Here is a 13,960-nt window from a genome sequence, read left to right as displayed (position 1 = left end):
GTTAAATTAGACCATAGATTTACGATTCGGTACAGAGTAGATATATAGGTTAAGAAATTATTTTTGAGTCATAGTCTTTTTTGTATGATAGGCAATTACTCGAAGACGCCTGCACCCATTATAATCATTGCCTGAACCGATTAAAGTAATTCTTATTTGTTTGAAAGGGTATAGGTACTCCAGATCCTGAGCGGTCCCATTATCTTCACGTCAGGGTCGGATGATGGAGCAGAAAAACGGACAAGCAGAAAAACGTCAACGCTTTACAGTAGTTACCTTGTGATCACTAATTTGTATTGATGAGAACTTTCCATCTAGATGGGTTTTGACTATCATTAGAGATCTGATGATGGAGACGAAGGACAGCTAAGGGAACACCCTAACGATTTACAGCAGCTATTTTTTGTAAGGCTTATTTCATACCCAAATAAAAAAATCAAGACGGAAAGTATCAATATTAATTTAGGGAAGGTATGGCAGTTGATGAGTCGTGATAGCCTAGTGATTATGACTTCTGGCTTCGGTTCGGAGGGCGTAGGTTTGAATCCGGTCCCTCCAAAATGTGCCCCATGTTTCCACTTAATTCATATTTCAACTTAATTGGTCTACTTACTTGGAGAAAACTGACTAAAAGAAACAGAAATGCGATTATATCTTAGGTGTTATTTTTTTACTACCTACGTCACTTACATACATAAAATACATAAAAGTTTACTTCGATTTTCTCGCGGATGAAGTTGCGAGCGTCTGCTAGTTTTGTATAAAAAACGTCATTGACTGGCCATATAAAAATATTAAAAACTGACATTTAATTAAAAACAATCCAAATGACATTTAAATAAAACTGCTTTTATAAATAAAAACACTATTTTAATTTTTATTCCATAATTTACCAAAAAAAAAGTAATAAACAGGGAATAAAAAAATTACAACTCATTAACGTTTTGCCAATGTCTGTGCAATCTCACGTTTCATTAATTGATTTATCTAAACAGTTTAAATTTTCGATCGGTAAGATAATTTTATATAATGTTATAGTTAGTGGAACTAAAATTCCAAGGAACATCCTCACTGCCATTAAGTGTAACCAGGAGTCAGGACTTTTACTCTTAAAACAAATTTGGTTTCCTCCTACAATTCTCAGGTACCGTCTAATTGAGATTACATGTAACGATAATGTCATCCGGTGCCTACTAGTGGATATCATACAGTAGGTAGATGACATTTCTCAATTGATTTTTTGAATATTTTAAAATAGGTTGATAAAAAACACCAAAATACGCCAGCTGGTTTTACGATCACTTAGGTACAACTTTTGAGTCCATTCAGTAACCTTTTCAGTTAATAAATAGAAGCTTTTATACGCGGCTTGCTCTAATGTAGGTTTTACTATTCAATTTTCGAATATCAGACGGTCTAAAATTATAAATCTACCTCCTCGGGAAAAGTACTTTTTAACCGATTTCAAAAAGGAGGAGGTTCTCAGTTTGATTGGTATGTTTTTTTTACTTTTACTTTACTATTTAACTTTTACATACTTTCTCATCTTTTAGATGATGAGTTAAAAAAAGCTTTATGTTTTGATGAAACCTTAGTAGTAAGTTGTGGACATAACGAGGGTGAATTTAACCTCGAGTCATCTGAATCTGAATGGTCGTGTACTAGTTCAACTGATGGTGAAGTGAAAGATGATAAAGTAAATGAGTTAGAACAAACAAAGCATGAACCAGCCGAAGAACCAGAAAAAATGCCTAGCAAAGAAGAAGAAGATTATTTTCATTTTTACTTTTTCCCTGATTGCACTAAATCTGTTCCAACACGTGATAGTATGGCGAGCTGTATAATAGAAGATGGCTTTCCTAAAATAAATCCCAAACTTCAGGAAGATAATAAACATCAGTGCACCTGCAAAACTGACAAGAAAGGCGAGTGCCCATGTTATTTCAAGGTTCCATGTCAATGTGGTGCAAAAAAACACGCGGATTGCAAGTGTCATGAAGTTGAAAATATTTGTATATGTGAAGAAGGAAAACCTCAAATAGTATGTAAATGCAAGCCCAATAATGTATGCCTGTGTCACGATGGAAAACCTCGACCTTTTTGTAATTGCGATCACGTTGAAAAACCATGTATATGCATGCCTGGCAAGTATCCTTGCCCAATTTGTGGCTGCGAATATAAGCCATATACTATTAACGATACGATTAACGATGCTAGTAAAGATATTATTGAAAAAGAAGAAATTGGTGAAGGTGAAATGATTGAGCAGGAAGAACATTCTATTCCTGATGATAATGTAAAACATTTAGAACCATGTGTTTGCCAAAATCTTTTACCAAAGACTGTATGTTATTGTCTTAAAGGAAAAGAATGCTTGTGTAAAGAAGCAGAGTGCACTTGTGGTATACCACCTAGTTGCATTTGTGAACCTAGTGAAAGTGAGAAAATTGCTTGCGCAGACGACGATTCTAAAACAGTTTGTATTTGTCCCGTGGAGCCGGAATGTACGTGCACTTCTAAACCGCCTGACAACTGTGTATGTTTCAAGTCTAAAGACTGTACCTGTGGCGATCCAGAAAATTGTCGCTGTAACAAAACATGTGATTGTATTCTACCATGTCTTTGTGACCTCTCACAAAAAAAAGAGGACATCTGTACGTGTAACGAGAATAGAAAGGAAATTGCTGGTAGTCTTATCTGTACATGCCCACGTAAGAAAGGAAAAGTGACAAAATTAAAAAGAAAGAGAGTTGGAAAACATGATTATCAATGGTGCCCAGATGTTGATCCAAAACATACCTTCTTTGGATACGCGTACAACAGACATGATAAAATATCGTACAAAGAACAAGAAAAGGAAAAGTTGAAAATATTAGGTCTATATGATGAACCAGCCACACAAGATCAAGACGATCAATGCCCTGTTCACGGTAGCCAGGTGAAATTGCCAGAGTTTAAGAAGAAAGTTCGAAAGCCTTCGTTGGATTGCTGTAGTGCTGTTGGGGGTATTACTTTGTTATTACTTCTACTTCATCATCCTTCATCAGCCTAATCAATGTCCCACAGCTGTCAGTCTTCTTCACCATGTCATCTTATAATAGGCTAAATATTTATTAGTAATACGTAATACGCACCTACCTTCAAAGTAGTAGTAGTATTTTTTTGGTGTCTTCTAGAACCAATGACAAGAAAAGATACTCAAAGGTATTGAGGGAAGTATTTGGCCTGTCAATCAGTCATTGACAGCCTAAGAAGTCGCGAGTGTATGCTCGTGCGACGAGGTTTAGCTGACTTGTGCAGTTGCGTTTACTGCCCCGATCGAGCGAGAGTAAACGGATGTCCTTATGTTGTACCAACTAATAACTATGTAGGTACTTAAAGATGAATGCATAATTATAATAAAATAGTAGATCACATTACATATTAAGCACTAAGTATATACCTTTATGAGTTTATCGACGAAGGTTTAAAGAAGGTTCTATATTTGTTTTTGTATAGAGATTGAGTACTTACTTGTATCTTAACATGATTTCTAAGACCGTAATTAAGATAATATTGTATGTTTTTATTATACGAATAAGTGGCTAGGTACATATTAAACTATTAATTATTAAAAGTGACTTTTCAAAACAGGTGTAAGCATAAGCGTCCAAACACTAGGCGAAGACAAAGGCAAGTTCCTTGTCCAAGTTGTGTCTCACTCTTCTAAGGAAGGAGCTAAAACTGGTTGCAAGCTGGTCAGCATTTTAGATTGTAACCTACATACTTTGGAAGAGAACAAAACTGAGTGAGGATAACTTGATAACATAATCATTATCATTATAATCAGTCTCTTTTAATAGCCAACTACATGGCCTGACATCCGCGACATCTTTAGGTACGTCCAAAATTCCTCAGTCCCTGACTGAAGACAAGTCTTCGAACAGTATGTGTTGCCAGTGATGACCTACGGACCGGAGACTTGGTCGCTGACTATGGGCTTTATAAGGCTCAAAGTCACTCAGTGGTTGATGGAGCGAGCTATGCTTGGTTTCTCTGCGTGATCGAATGAGAAATAAGGAGATCCGCAGACGAACCAAAGTCACTGACATAGCTCAACAGGCAGGCCACGTAGTTTCAATAGCCGATGGAAGTTGGGGCCCCAATGGCCCCGCCCATTGCCACTTCACTTTCAACGTGACTTTGGTTTGGATATGTCGTTGACTTTGGTTGTTCAGCGGATCTCATTTCTGATTCGAAATATATCCAAAAGATAAGCATTTTTAAATATCCTAAATTGATCTGAGCTGAAACCGAATCATCTGTTGAGAACCAAAAAGAGAATCGTCCAAAAAACGTTACAGATAAAATTGTTAAATCCATTCCTTTTCAGACACATAACAAAGAAGGAGCTCACCAAAGAGCAACGCAGCTATATGACTATCTGCGAAAGCGGCTATTACAATAAAGTGACTCGTATTTGCGGCGAGCGACATTATGTCAAACGACTCTATCACTCTTTCGATGCTGCCCGTAACTTTTTATTGGAAGGTGCTAATGTGGTGCTTCTTCGGTATATTGGGCTAAGCAGATATTGCGGTCATGTAAAAACCGATACCGTATTGATCGATGGTACTATATGTGAAAGCATTTACGTAAGAATGTTACTTCTTTTTATATCATTACTAGCTGACGCCCGGCGGTTTATCCCGCGTTCCCGTTTTCGTGAGAATGATCATCATCAACCTGTATCCTTCAACTGCTGGACATAGGCCTTTCCTAGAGCGCGCCACCACACAAGATCCTCTGCTTTCCTCCTCCAGCCACTTTCCACTACCTTATTGATGTCGTCTGGCTGGATGGCGCCCTACACTGCACTTTCTGGTACGCGGTCTCCATTTCAGAACATATCTGCCCCAACGGCCTCTGTGATGCGGATTCTGCGACAGATATGGCCCGCCCACTGCCACTTTAGTTTGCTAATCCTTTGGGCTACGTTGATTAATATAGTTCTCCTACGGATTTCCTTATTCCGGGTTTTATCCTTCAGAGAGACTCCTAACATAGCTCTCTCCATAACTCGCTGAGCGACTTTAAATTTGTGGATAAGGCCCGTACACGGAGATAAAAATAGCGCATGACACACACAAATAACGTGACTTTCTAGTGGTGGTATAATTTTCAAAATCGGTTTAGTACATAGAGAGATTACCCCTACAACGTCACAAACTAACAAACTTTACCTCTTTATAATTTAGGTAAAGATAAAAAGAGAAACTGCTTTCTTAATAGATTCCAAGTATTAGGTATAATTAATTTATTTAAGTTTGAATAAAGTCTGACTATATTAATAAAGTGTACTTATTACAATTTTATATAAATTGTAGGTAAGCCATGGCGTAAGTCAGGCGATTGTGAACGGGAGGCCATTATTCGTAGTGAAAGTAGAACGTCACATTATTGAGCCGTCCGGATTTATCCATCAAACTTTGACAGTGCTGACGCTGAGAGGTAAGTGCATAGCTACAGGGTGATTCTGTAGAGAAATTATATTTATAATATTCCATGATTTTGAGCTGTAGTCGTAACTGTACCTACTATTGGTAGATAGCCCAATAGTGGTAAATGTGGGTTTACTCAAGCGTCGTGGAATTATTAAATTTGGTCGATTAGATGACAGGAAGAATAAGTTTATTAATTACTTTCTTCAAAGCGGTGTAGTTTTAAAGGTGATTTTTATTTCTTTGGCTTGCGAATATCGTCAAAAAACGTTTTTATTGTTATCCAAGGATTATTTTAATTCTTTATTAGATAATTTAATAATTCCAGCATTATTATCTATAAGTACTAATATTATAAAGCTGATTAGTTTGTTTGTTTTTTTGAACGCGCTAATCTCAGGTCCGATTTGAAAAATTCTTTCAGTGTTAGATAGCCCATTTATCGAGGAAGGCTATAGGTTATATATTATTCCCGTATTCCTACGAGCACAGGAACTACGCTGGTGTAACCACGCGGTGTCAGCTAGTTATACAGAAAGAGAAAGCTCTATCTTCGTAATTATAGGTTTAGTAGGTACGTCATAACGCAGCTTGTCTTTTTGTACCGGCAAGAAAAAACTTTTTTTATAATAAAGCATTTTTGTAAGCAAATACAATCACAATCGGAATAAATACCGGTATGTTTGGCGCAAAACTTTCGATTTCTTGAATTCAAGTTTAGTAGAACTACTTAGTTATCGACATAACGAGAACAGATGTTCCGCGATGGGACTATATATCATCGTGGCTACATTATAGGTTACATGGTGAGCCACGAGTGGGCGGATACCAGCTACATATTTCATATTAACCCTCTGCTGCGAATCGTTCCTGAAAAAGATGAAATAGAACCGCACGAGCCCCTTCGGGAAAATTGGCGAAGCGATTTACAACTGTTTTCAGACTATCTTGATTATAAGGTAAAGTGCCTATATTTATAAGCGTAATAGGTTTTATTATTACTGTTTTATATTATCTACTAACGGACGCCCGCGACTTCGTCCGTGTGGAAATCAATGTAAAGTTTCAAGCCCTATTTTACCACTTTAAAATTTGATTTTTTTTTAAATTTTGTATTTTTTTTATGGTTTATGACCAAATTTTTTAAACTGTAACTTTAAAAGGACTCTCCATACAAACTTTCAACCCCTATTTCACACCCTTCTTATTTTATTTTCACAGAACAAAAACCATCGACCGTTTTAGTATCACGGAACAAAAATCGTCAACACCGAGCGCAACTGAATTAATTGACTATAAAAAAATTTCGTTCAAAAATTGCAATTTGACATTGCAATAGTATCGAAATTGATTACAGAATAACCTAATATTGAATTCATACGAAAGTTATCTCTATTTAATTTGGAATAAAATTCTAAATCGATTGGGAGCGCGTGGACGACCGGACGACCATGCGGGAACCAAGCTCGCGTGCTGAGGTATATCGGTGGTAAACCGGTCGCCCAAGCAGGGGTTTGTCGGGTTTCCATACATGCAGTATCATAATCGCGCTTCCGTACACGTCCCGTAACTTCATCACGTGACCTGTCGACAGTGTATGTCCTTCCTATACATACATCACGAATTAATGAATGGCTATAGACCCTAATCCCGAAGATTTTACTCTTCCAGTCTTTAACATTTATCATACTTTAACAGGCTAAGCGGTCATCAGAAGGCGCTAAGTACGTCACAGAGAACGGCGAGCTGACAGGGTTAATTCGCGACTACCTTCAGACGCTGTTGCTACTTCGCCCACATGACGCCTTGCAGTTCACTAGGAACTATTTTGGTTCCACTCTGTCCGCTTTGGACTTACCACACGATGAGTACTTTGATCCTTGCTCTAGACGAGTGAGATATTACTTTTTTGAAGAGTAAAATTATTGTACTATTGTAAAAAAAAATTAATCGTCAAATTAAAAAAAAAACCTGAGGCTTAAATTTACGCAATTTCTCTCGCTGCATGACAGGAATAATCTCATGAGTAGGAATCCCAGGTACTGTTTGAAATTATGTAAGAGTTTTATCTAATGGTATTTCGATTAAATTTTACGTTGTCATTTTAACTGTGCAGTTTTCCGACTTGCCTACACAAGGACGTTTTAACTGTACAGTGTGATTCTCAGTTATAACTGTAAGTCAGTAGCCCAAATAAGTTTCATGAGTGTATTTAGGCATAGCTAATTTGATAATACTCGTTAAGACCATCCGCATACACTCGTTTTCCGAATCCGTATTCCGTGTTCGGAAAACCTAATGCATGAAATCAATACAAAATACATTAATGTCATAATACATTATGTACTGTTTTTCCGAACAATACAAATTCAAAATACATTTAGAATGAAGTAAAACGTAAAGTTTGCGGTAGTCTCACGGAATTCTAAATCGAAATCACGCATTAGGAAAACGTATACGGAAAACAAGTGTATTCAGCCGGTGTAAAAGTAAACATTTTAACAAGCTCGCATAATAATAATACCCATTCCAAATTATTCAAAAAATATTTTTCCTATTAATTACTTTTATTATATTAGTAAAGGTCTCAGTGTAATCAAGCCTAACTTTATGTTATTTGGGAACGTTATTGGGAAGCAATAAATTGTGGTAATAGTTTGAAAGTCCCGAAAATATCTCAAGTCGATTAATAACAAGGGTCTTGAATATTCATTTAGGATAAATTAGTCCGCCAAAATTATTAAATTTTGTGATATCTATTTGCATTGAGAGTTTCATAAAGATATTCGTATAATAGTGCAAAGTTGTTGAGATAATAGATATTAAATTTGGTTATATGAAAGTTTAAAGTTGGAGTTTTGAGATATACTTATTATTAAAAGTTAATTTCAAAATATAGGTAATATCTATGGATTTTTATTTCTGTCCTGTTCGTTGAGGTAAAAACATTAAGTATATTTTATTTACATTATTAAAAATTGTTAAGGTCATAATAACATGAGGATTGTACTATGCCTTTTGATATACTTACCTACGAGTACCTATGATGTTGGTTTTGAAATCTTTTAGTCGGGACCTTCAGTTTTACCTGTACAGTTAGGTATATGTAATTGAAATTTCATTAGAAAAATCTGTACAATTAGCTCTACACTTCACACAGACGATTTTACTGAACTTATCTTATCTTATCTTGTAGAAGTGTACAGTTAAGTTAAACTGTACAGTTAAAACTGCAGGTCTGTAACTTACCTATGTCGCCTAATGTACAGTATCGGGCGATCATCGCCTGATATTAATATTGATTATAATATTGTAGTTCAAATGACATTTTATCTATTAAAGCTTCTATCATATTGCCTTTCATTCGCGTTTCCATTTTGAATAGATAAAATGTGCAACAAATTGGTATCTTCAGGAATCCTACAGTGTGATTCTCAGTTATAACTGTAAGTCAGTAGCCCAAATAAGTTTCATGAGTGTATTTAGGCATAGCTAATTTGATAATACTCGTTAAGACCATCCGCATACACTCGTTTTCCGAATCCGTATTCCGTGTTCGGAAAACCTAATGCATGAAATCAATACAAAATACATTAATGTCATAATACATTATGTACTGTTTTTCCGAACAATACAAATTCAAAATACATTTAGAATGAAGTAAAACGTAAAGTTTGCGGTAGTCTCACAGAATTCTAAATCGAAATCACGCATTAGGAAAACGTATACGGAAAACAAGTGTATTCAGCCGGTGTAAAAGTAAACATTTTAACAAGCTCGCATAATAATAATACCCATTCCAAATTATTCAAAAAATATTTTTCCTATTAATTACTTTTATTATATTAGTAAAGGTCTCAGTGTAATCAAGCCTAACTTTATGTTATTTGGGAACGTTATTGGGAAGCAATAAATTGTGGTAATAGTTTGAAAGTCCCGAAAATATCTCAAGTCGATTAATAACAAGGGTCTTGAATATTCATTTAGGATAAATTAGTCCGCCAAAATTATTAAATTTTGTGATATCTATTTGCATTGAGAGTTTCATAAAGATATTCGTATAATAGTGCAAAGTTGTTGAGATAATAGATATTAAATTTGGTTATATGAAAGTTTAAAGTTGGAGTTTTGAGATATACTTATTATTAAAAGTTAATTTCAAAATATAGGTAATATCTATGGATTTTTATTTCTGTCCTGTTCGTTGAGGTAAAAACATTAAGTATATTTTATTTACATTATTAAAAATTGTTAAGGTCATAATAACATGAGGATTGTACTATGCCTTTTGATATACTTACCTACGAGTACCTATGATGTTGGTTTTGAAATCTTTTAGTCGGGACCTTCAGTTTTACCTGTACAGTTAGGTATATGTAATTGAAATTTCATTAGAAAAATCTGTACAATTAGCTCTACACTTCACACAGACGATTTTACTGAACTTATCTTATCTTATCTTGTAGAAGTGTACAGTTAAGTTAAACTGTACAGTTAAAACTGCAGGTCTGTAACTTACCTATGTCGCCTAATGTACAGTATCGGGCGATCATCGCCTGATATTAATATTGATTATAATATTGTAGTTCAAATGACATTTTATCTATTAAAGCTTCTATCATATTGCCTTTCATTCGCGTTTCCATTTTGAATAGATAAAATGTGCAACAAATTGGTATCTTCAGGAATCCTTGGCTTGCACACTTTCCCGGGAGATTTTATGTTTATATACGGTATATTTCTGCTTTCGAAGCACCTACTAGAGCAATAAATTGGAATATTGAATGTATGAACTTACTAGGTTATTATTATTAATATAAATACACAATTATTATTATTAATATTTAGTATACTATACATAATTATTTAAGTACACTAATAAGGTTCTATAATATTACTAGCGGCTGTTACGAGTTCCTCAAGTGCGGGTGGTACTCGCTGATAATGTAGCTTTCCATTGGTAATAGAATTTTTAAAATCGGTTTTGATTTTTTTTTTGAAAATTGAATTAAAACCATTACTGCGGAGTTTAAAAGTTAAATCACTTTCTCTAAACTGAAAATTTCTTTATGAAATAATTTATTTTAAATTACCCTATCATCGAATATATGTATATGTATGTTATGTGGTATATGTGTTCATTGTTATATTTGAGTAGAGTGAGTGTTATATCATAATGCAAATTCAGGTTTAATATTTAGTTCTCGCTCTTGAAATTTGACTTTGAAGATAGCTCATGTTTATTAAGTGAGCACTAAAGTTTACCTATTTCTGAATTCAAACTAGGTAAGTATAAGTAAAGTAGTTCTGAAATCAGGCACCTATGGTACCTATATGCTAAAGCTGACATTCCTACCAGATGCTACAGAATATTAATTGTCAGGTTTTATTTTATCCTATTTATAAAATGAGATCAATTTTGATCAAATAGGTTTTATTCAAATAAATTAATAGATACCTATATATTTAATAATTGTTACGCCGTATAAATGCTGGCAGGAGCGGGAGCCGTGATAGCCCATGGATATGACCTCTGCCTCCGATTCCTGTGGATGTAGGTTCGAATCCTGTCCAGGGTGTGTACCGCCAGCTTTTCTTATACGACGTACGATGCATATCAGTGGATGCCTACAATTATCGTACGTAGTGTTACGTAGCGTCGTAACTTGTCCGGAGCGGTCTTCATTTTCGTTACGTATCTACGAGTGTAGAATACGTAAAAATACAAAGAATACCTGCTCCTGTAGCCACGTGGCACGTCGATTCTCTTTCTACGATCGCAAACGCTTTCGGAAACTGAAGTAAAAATGTATGGGAATGACAGATCTTGATCACGTGACCTGTCGATAGCAAATGACATGCCCATACATCTTTCTAGTTTTCAAAGCGTTAGCGATCGTAGTAAGAGAATCGACGTATCACTTGGCTAGGGGCGTTGATCGCTTCGATATGATACGTAGCCGCTCCTTGTCCGCGCCGACAGAAAGTTTTGAGTTTTATGATTTACTAGCTGGCGCCGTGCGGTTTCACCCGCGTGGTTCCCGTTCCCGTAGGAATACAGGGATAATATATGGCCTATAGCCTTCCTCGATAAATGGGCTAGCTAACTCTGAAAGAATTTTTCAAATCGGTCTAGTAGTTCCTTAGATTAGCGCGTTCAATCAAACAAACAAAGTCTTCAGTTTTATAATATTATATTAGTATAGATTTGGTTTATGATTTGATCTTTTTTTTTATTGGTTTACAAAACTGGCTCAGTTACTTAACCTACTGTAATAAAAGTCTTAATAAATAAACTACTTCATACGCAACTGCTCGTATACTGTCGTGTTTTTATAGCAAACCAAAATTTGCGTTTGTTTTATGTAACTTATCTTTATAGAATTTATCGTGACAAAACCTAAGCGTACTAACTCAATGAAACAGGATTAAATGCCGCCAATCTAACAAGATAATTAAAACTTTAAAGCTTATCCCGATTTAGGTTTACGGGGTTTAGTAATACTTTATAAGTAAAATTGCAATTTCTAGCGGTAAACCCCGTGTGATAAATAGAACTTAAACTTAAATTAATTAGTTTGTTATTCCCCTTTCGATGACAAGTTAAATAAAATAAAACAAAAGTTTGAATCTTGAATTTTCAGACTCACCATGCTGTTTCAATGCGAGTTGGTGGGATTAAGGTGACAATGTTACATTAATGGCACTATCAGTTGTTAGTGATAATGATCGGAACCGACGACTTAACGTGCTCTCCGAGGCACGGGTAACATCACCTACTTTTACCAACTCCAGACTGATAAAATTTACACTGAAAACATCATCTAAAAGAAAAGCTTATAGTCAGGGATCCATTGAACATTTTTCACACCTGATTACTAACAAGTTAATTTTTCGTGAGTAGTTTCATCTCGATGAGACAACCAACTTTTTTATTACGATAATTGTTGATTCTGGTAGCTAACTGAGTTACCAGGAAACGAACATTTCAGAGCGCCGGAACTAGATAATGTATAACGAAATTTATAGGACAATGGGGCTGTTAAGTTATATAACCATTAATTAAGCAAACAGTAAAAAAACAGCTGGTTAGTAACAACTTTTAATAATTTCGTTATTGATACAAGTTGGGAGGAGGGTAGTGTAACAAAAGTTGTTACTAATCAGATGTTTTTACTGTTGATTAATAAATAGTTATACAACTACACAAACCGGCATTTATAGGAAGCTCTTTACACGACGAAAACGATTACAACCATACCTACTCTTAAATCTATGGTTACAATTACAGTGAAACATCGATTCTATTGAAACAGTTTTTATAAACGCGTTAGGCCTAGTTCGGACTACTTTAGTATTTTATCGAACGATTTTTGAGCGGTAAATTCAAAAATTGTTCGTACCTGACTAAAATACTAAAGTAGTCTGTACGGCCTATAAGATCGTTGATCTTATACTTTGACAGGGGGAGGCGGGTCTTTATATAATTGATCTGAGTAGCATTCACATCCCTAATATGTACAAATAATATTTCACACAAACCTACTCGTACAATAGGTATGTATTTCTTCGTAAAACAGTGTGTTTTGTGCAAAAGGAAGTGAAAATGCTCCTCACGTAGGCACAAGGAGTTTTGTCATTTTGTTTGAGACTTTGGTTCACATACGCAGATCTCAGTCGTTCAAAGGCTTGCCGGATTTACTTCTTCAGAGTATCAACCGCGTTTGCTAATAAAGCTCGAAAACTTGGGCTTTCGTGTTCTTACCGGAGTTTACTAAAGTTATAATTAATCTCTCTCGAGAGTATAGAGTCTGAGGTAGGTATACCTATAACATCAAGTTAGTCCTTTAATCACAAAATGTTTAATTAAAAAAAATATAAGTGGGTAAATAAATCTTGAGACGAAAGACGTGATAACCCAGTGGAAATGACCTCTGCTTTCGATTCCGGAGGGCGTAAGTTGGAATCCGGTCCGGTGCATGCACCTCCAACTTTTCAGTTGAGTGCATTTTAAGAAATTAAATATCACGTGTCTCAAACGGTGAAGGAAAACATCGTGAGGAAACCTGCACACCGGAGAATTTTCTTAATTCTCTGCGTGTGTGAAGTCTGCCAATCCGCATTGGGCCAGCATGATGGACTAATGGCCTAACCCCTCTCATTCTGAGAGGAGACTCGAGCTCAGCAGTTAGCCGAATATGGGTTGATAATGAATGAATGAATGAATGACGATAATGACGAAATAAAACTCATTTATTTGTAATTTGTTTCATTTCTAGCTTATCTAGTAATAAGCTAGTAAAGAATTCGTTTGCGTGAATGTAGAGTGTTGTTGACTGTAGATAAAAAAGTTAGCCCTTAACTACAATCTTACCTGACGGTAAGGTAAGTGAAGATGCAATCTAAAATGGAAGCGGGCTAACTTGTTAGAGTAGGACGAAACTCCACACCTCTATAGGTTTTTACACGACGTTGCCGGT

The 13,960-nt window shown here is 35.5% G+C and overlaps 1 protein-coding gene across 1 annotated transcript; it reads left to right on the top strand.

Moving 5' to 3' along the window:
- The first annotated feature begins 950 nt into the window (after positions 1-950).
- On the top strand, positions 951-7,883 carry LOC112044322 (uncharacterized). Its single transcript, XM_024080141.2, has 7 exons — positions 951-1,011; positions 1,554-3,005; positions 3,634-3,787; positions 4,373-4,634; positions 5,367-5,490; positions 6,279-6,439; positions 7,179-7,883. The coding sequence occupies exons 1-7, from the start codon at positions 951-953 to the stop codon at positions 7,398-7,400; spliced, it is 2,436 nt and encodes an 811-aa protein (XP_023935909.2). The 3' UTR covers positions 7,401-7,883.
- The last annotated feature ends 6,077 nt before the right edge of the window (positions 7,884-13,960 follow it).

This window comes from Bicyclus anynana, chromosome 9, assembly GCF_947172395.1.
Source record: "Bicyclus anynana chromosome 9, ilBicAnyn1.1, whole genome shotgun sequence".
In the NCBI taxonomy this organism is placed as follows: Eukaryota; Metazoa; Arthropoda; class Insecta; order Lepidoptera; family Nymphalidae; genus Bicyclus; species Bicyclus anynana.
The sequence above is the reverse complement of the archived record's forward strand: the minus strand, read 5'-3'. Positions and strand labels throughout refer to the sequence as shown.

Bases quoted from the DNA above. Each gene is read 5' to 3' on its own strand.
- LOC112044322 (XM_024080141.2), top strand. From the start codon at position 951: ATGTCTGTGCAATCTCACGTTTCATTAATTGATTTATCTAAACAGTTT. The intron at 3,006-3,633 runs GTATTACTTTGT...TTTTCAAAACAG, and splicing joins TTGCTGTAGTGCTGTTGGGG to GTGTAAGCATAAGCGTCCAA. The intron at 6,440-7,178 runs GTAAAGTGCCTA...ATACTTTAACAG, and splicing joins CAGACTATCTTGATTATAAG to GCTAAGCGGTCATCAGAAGG.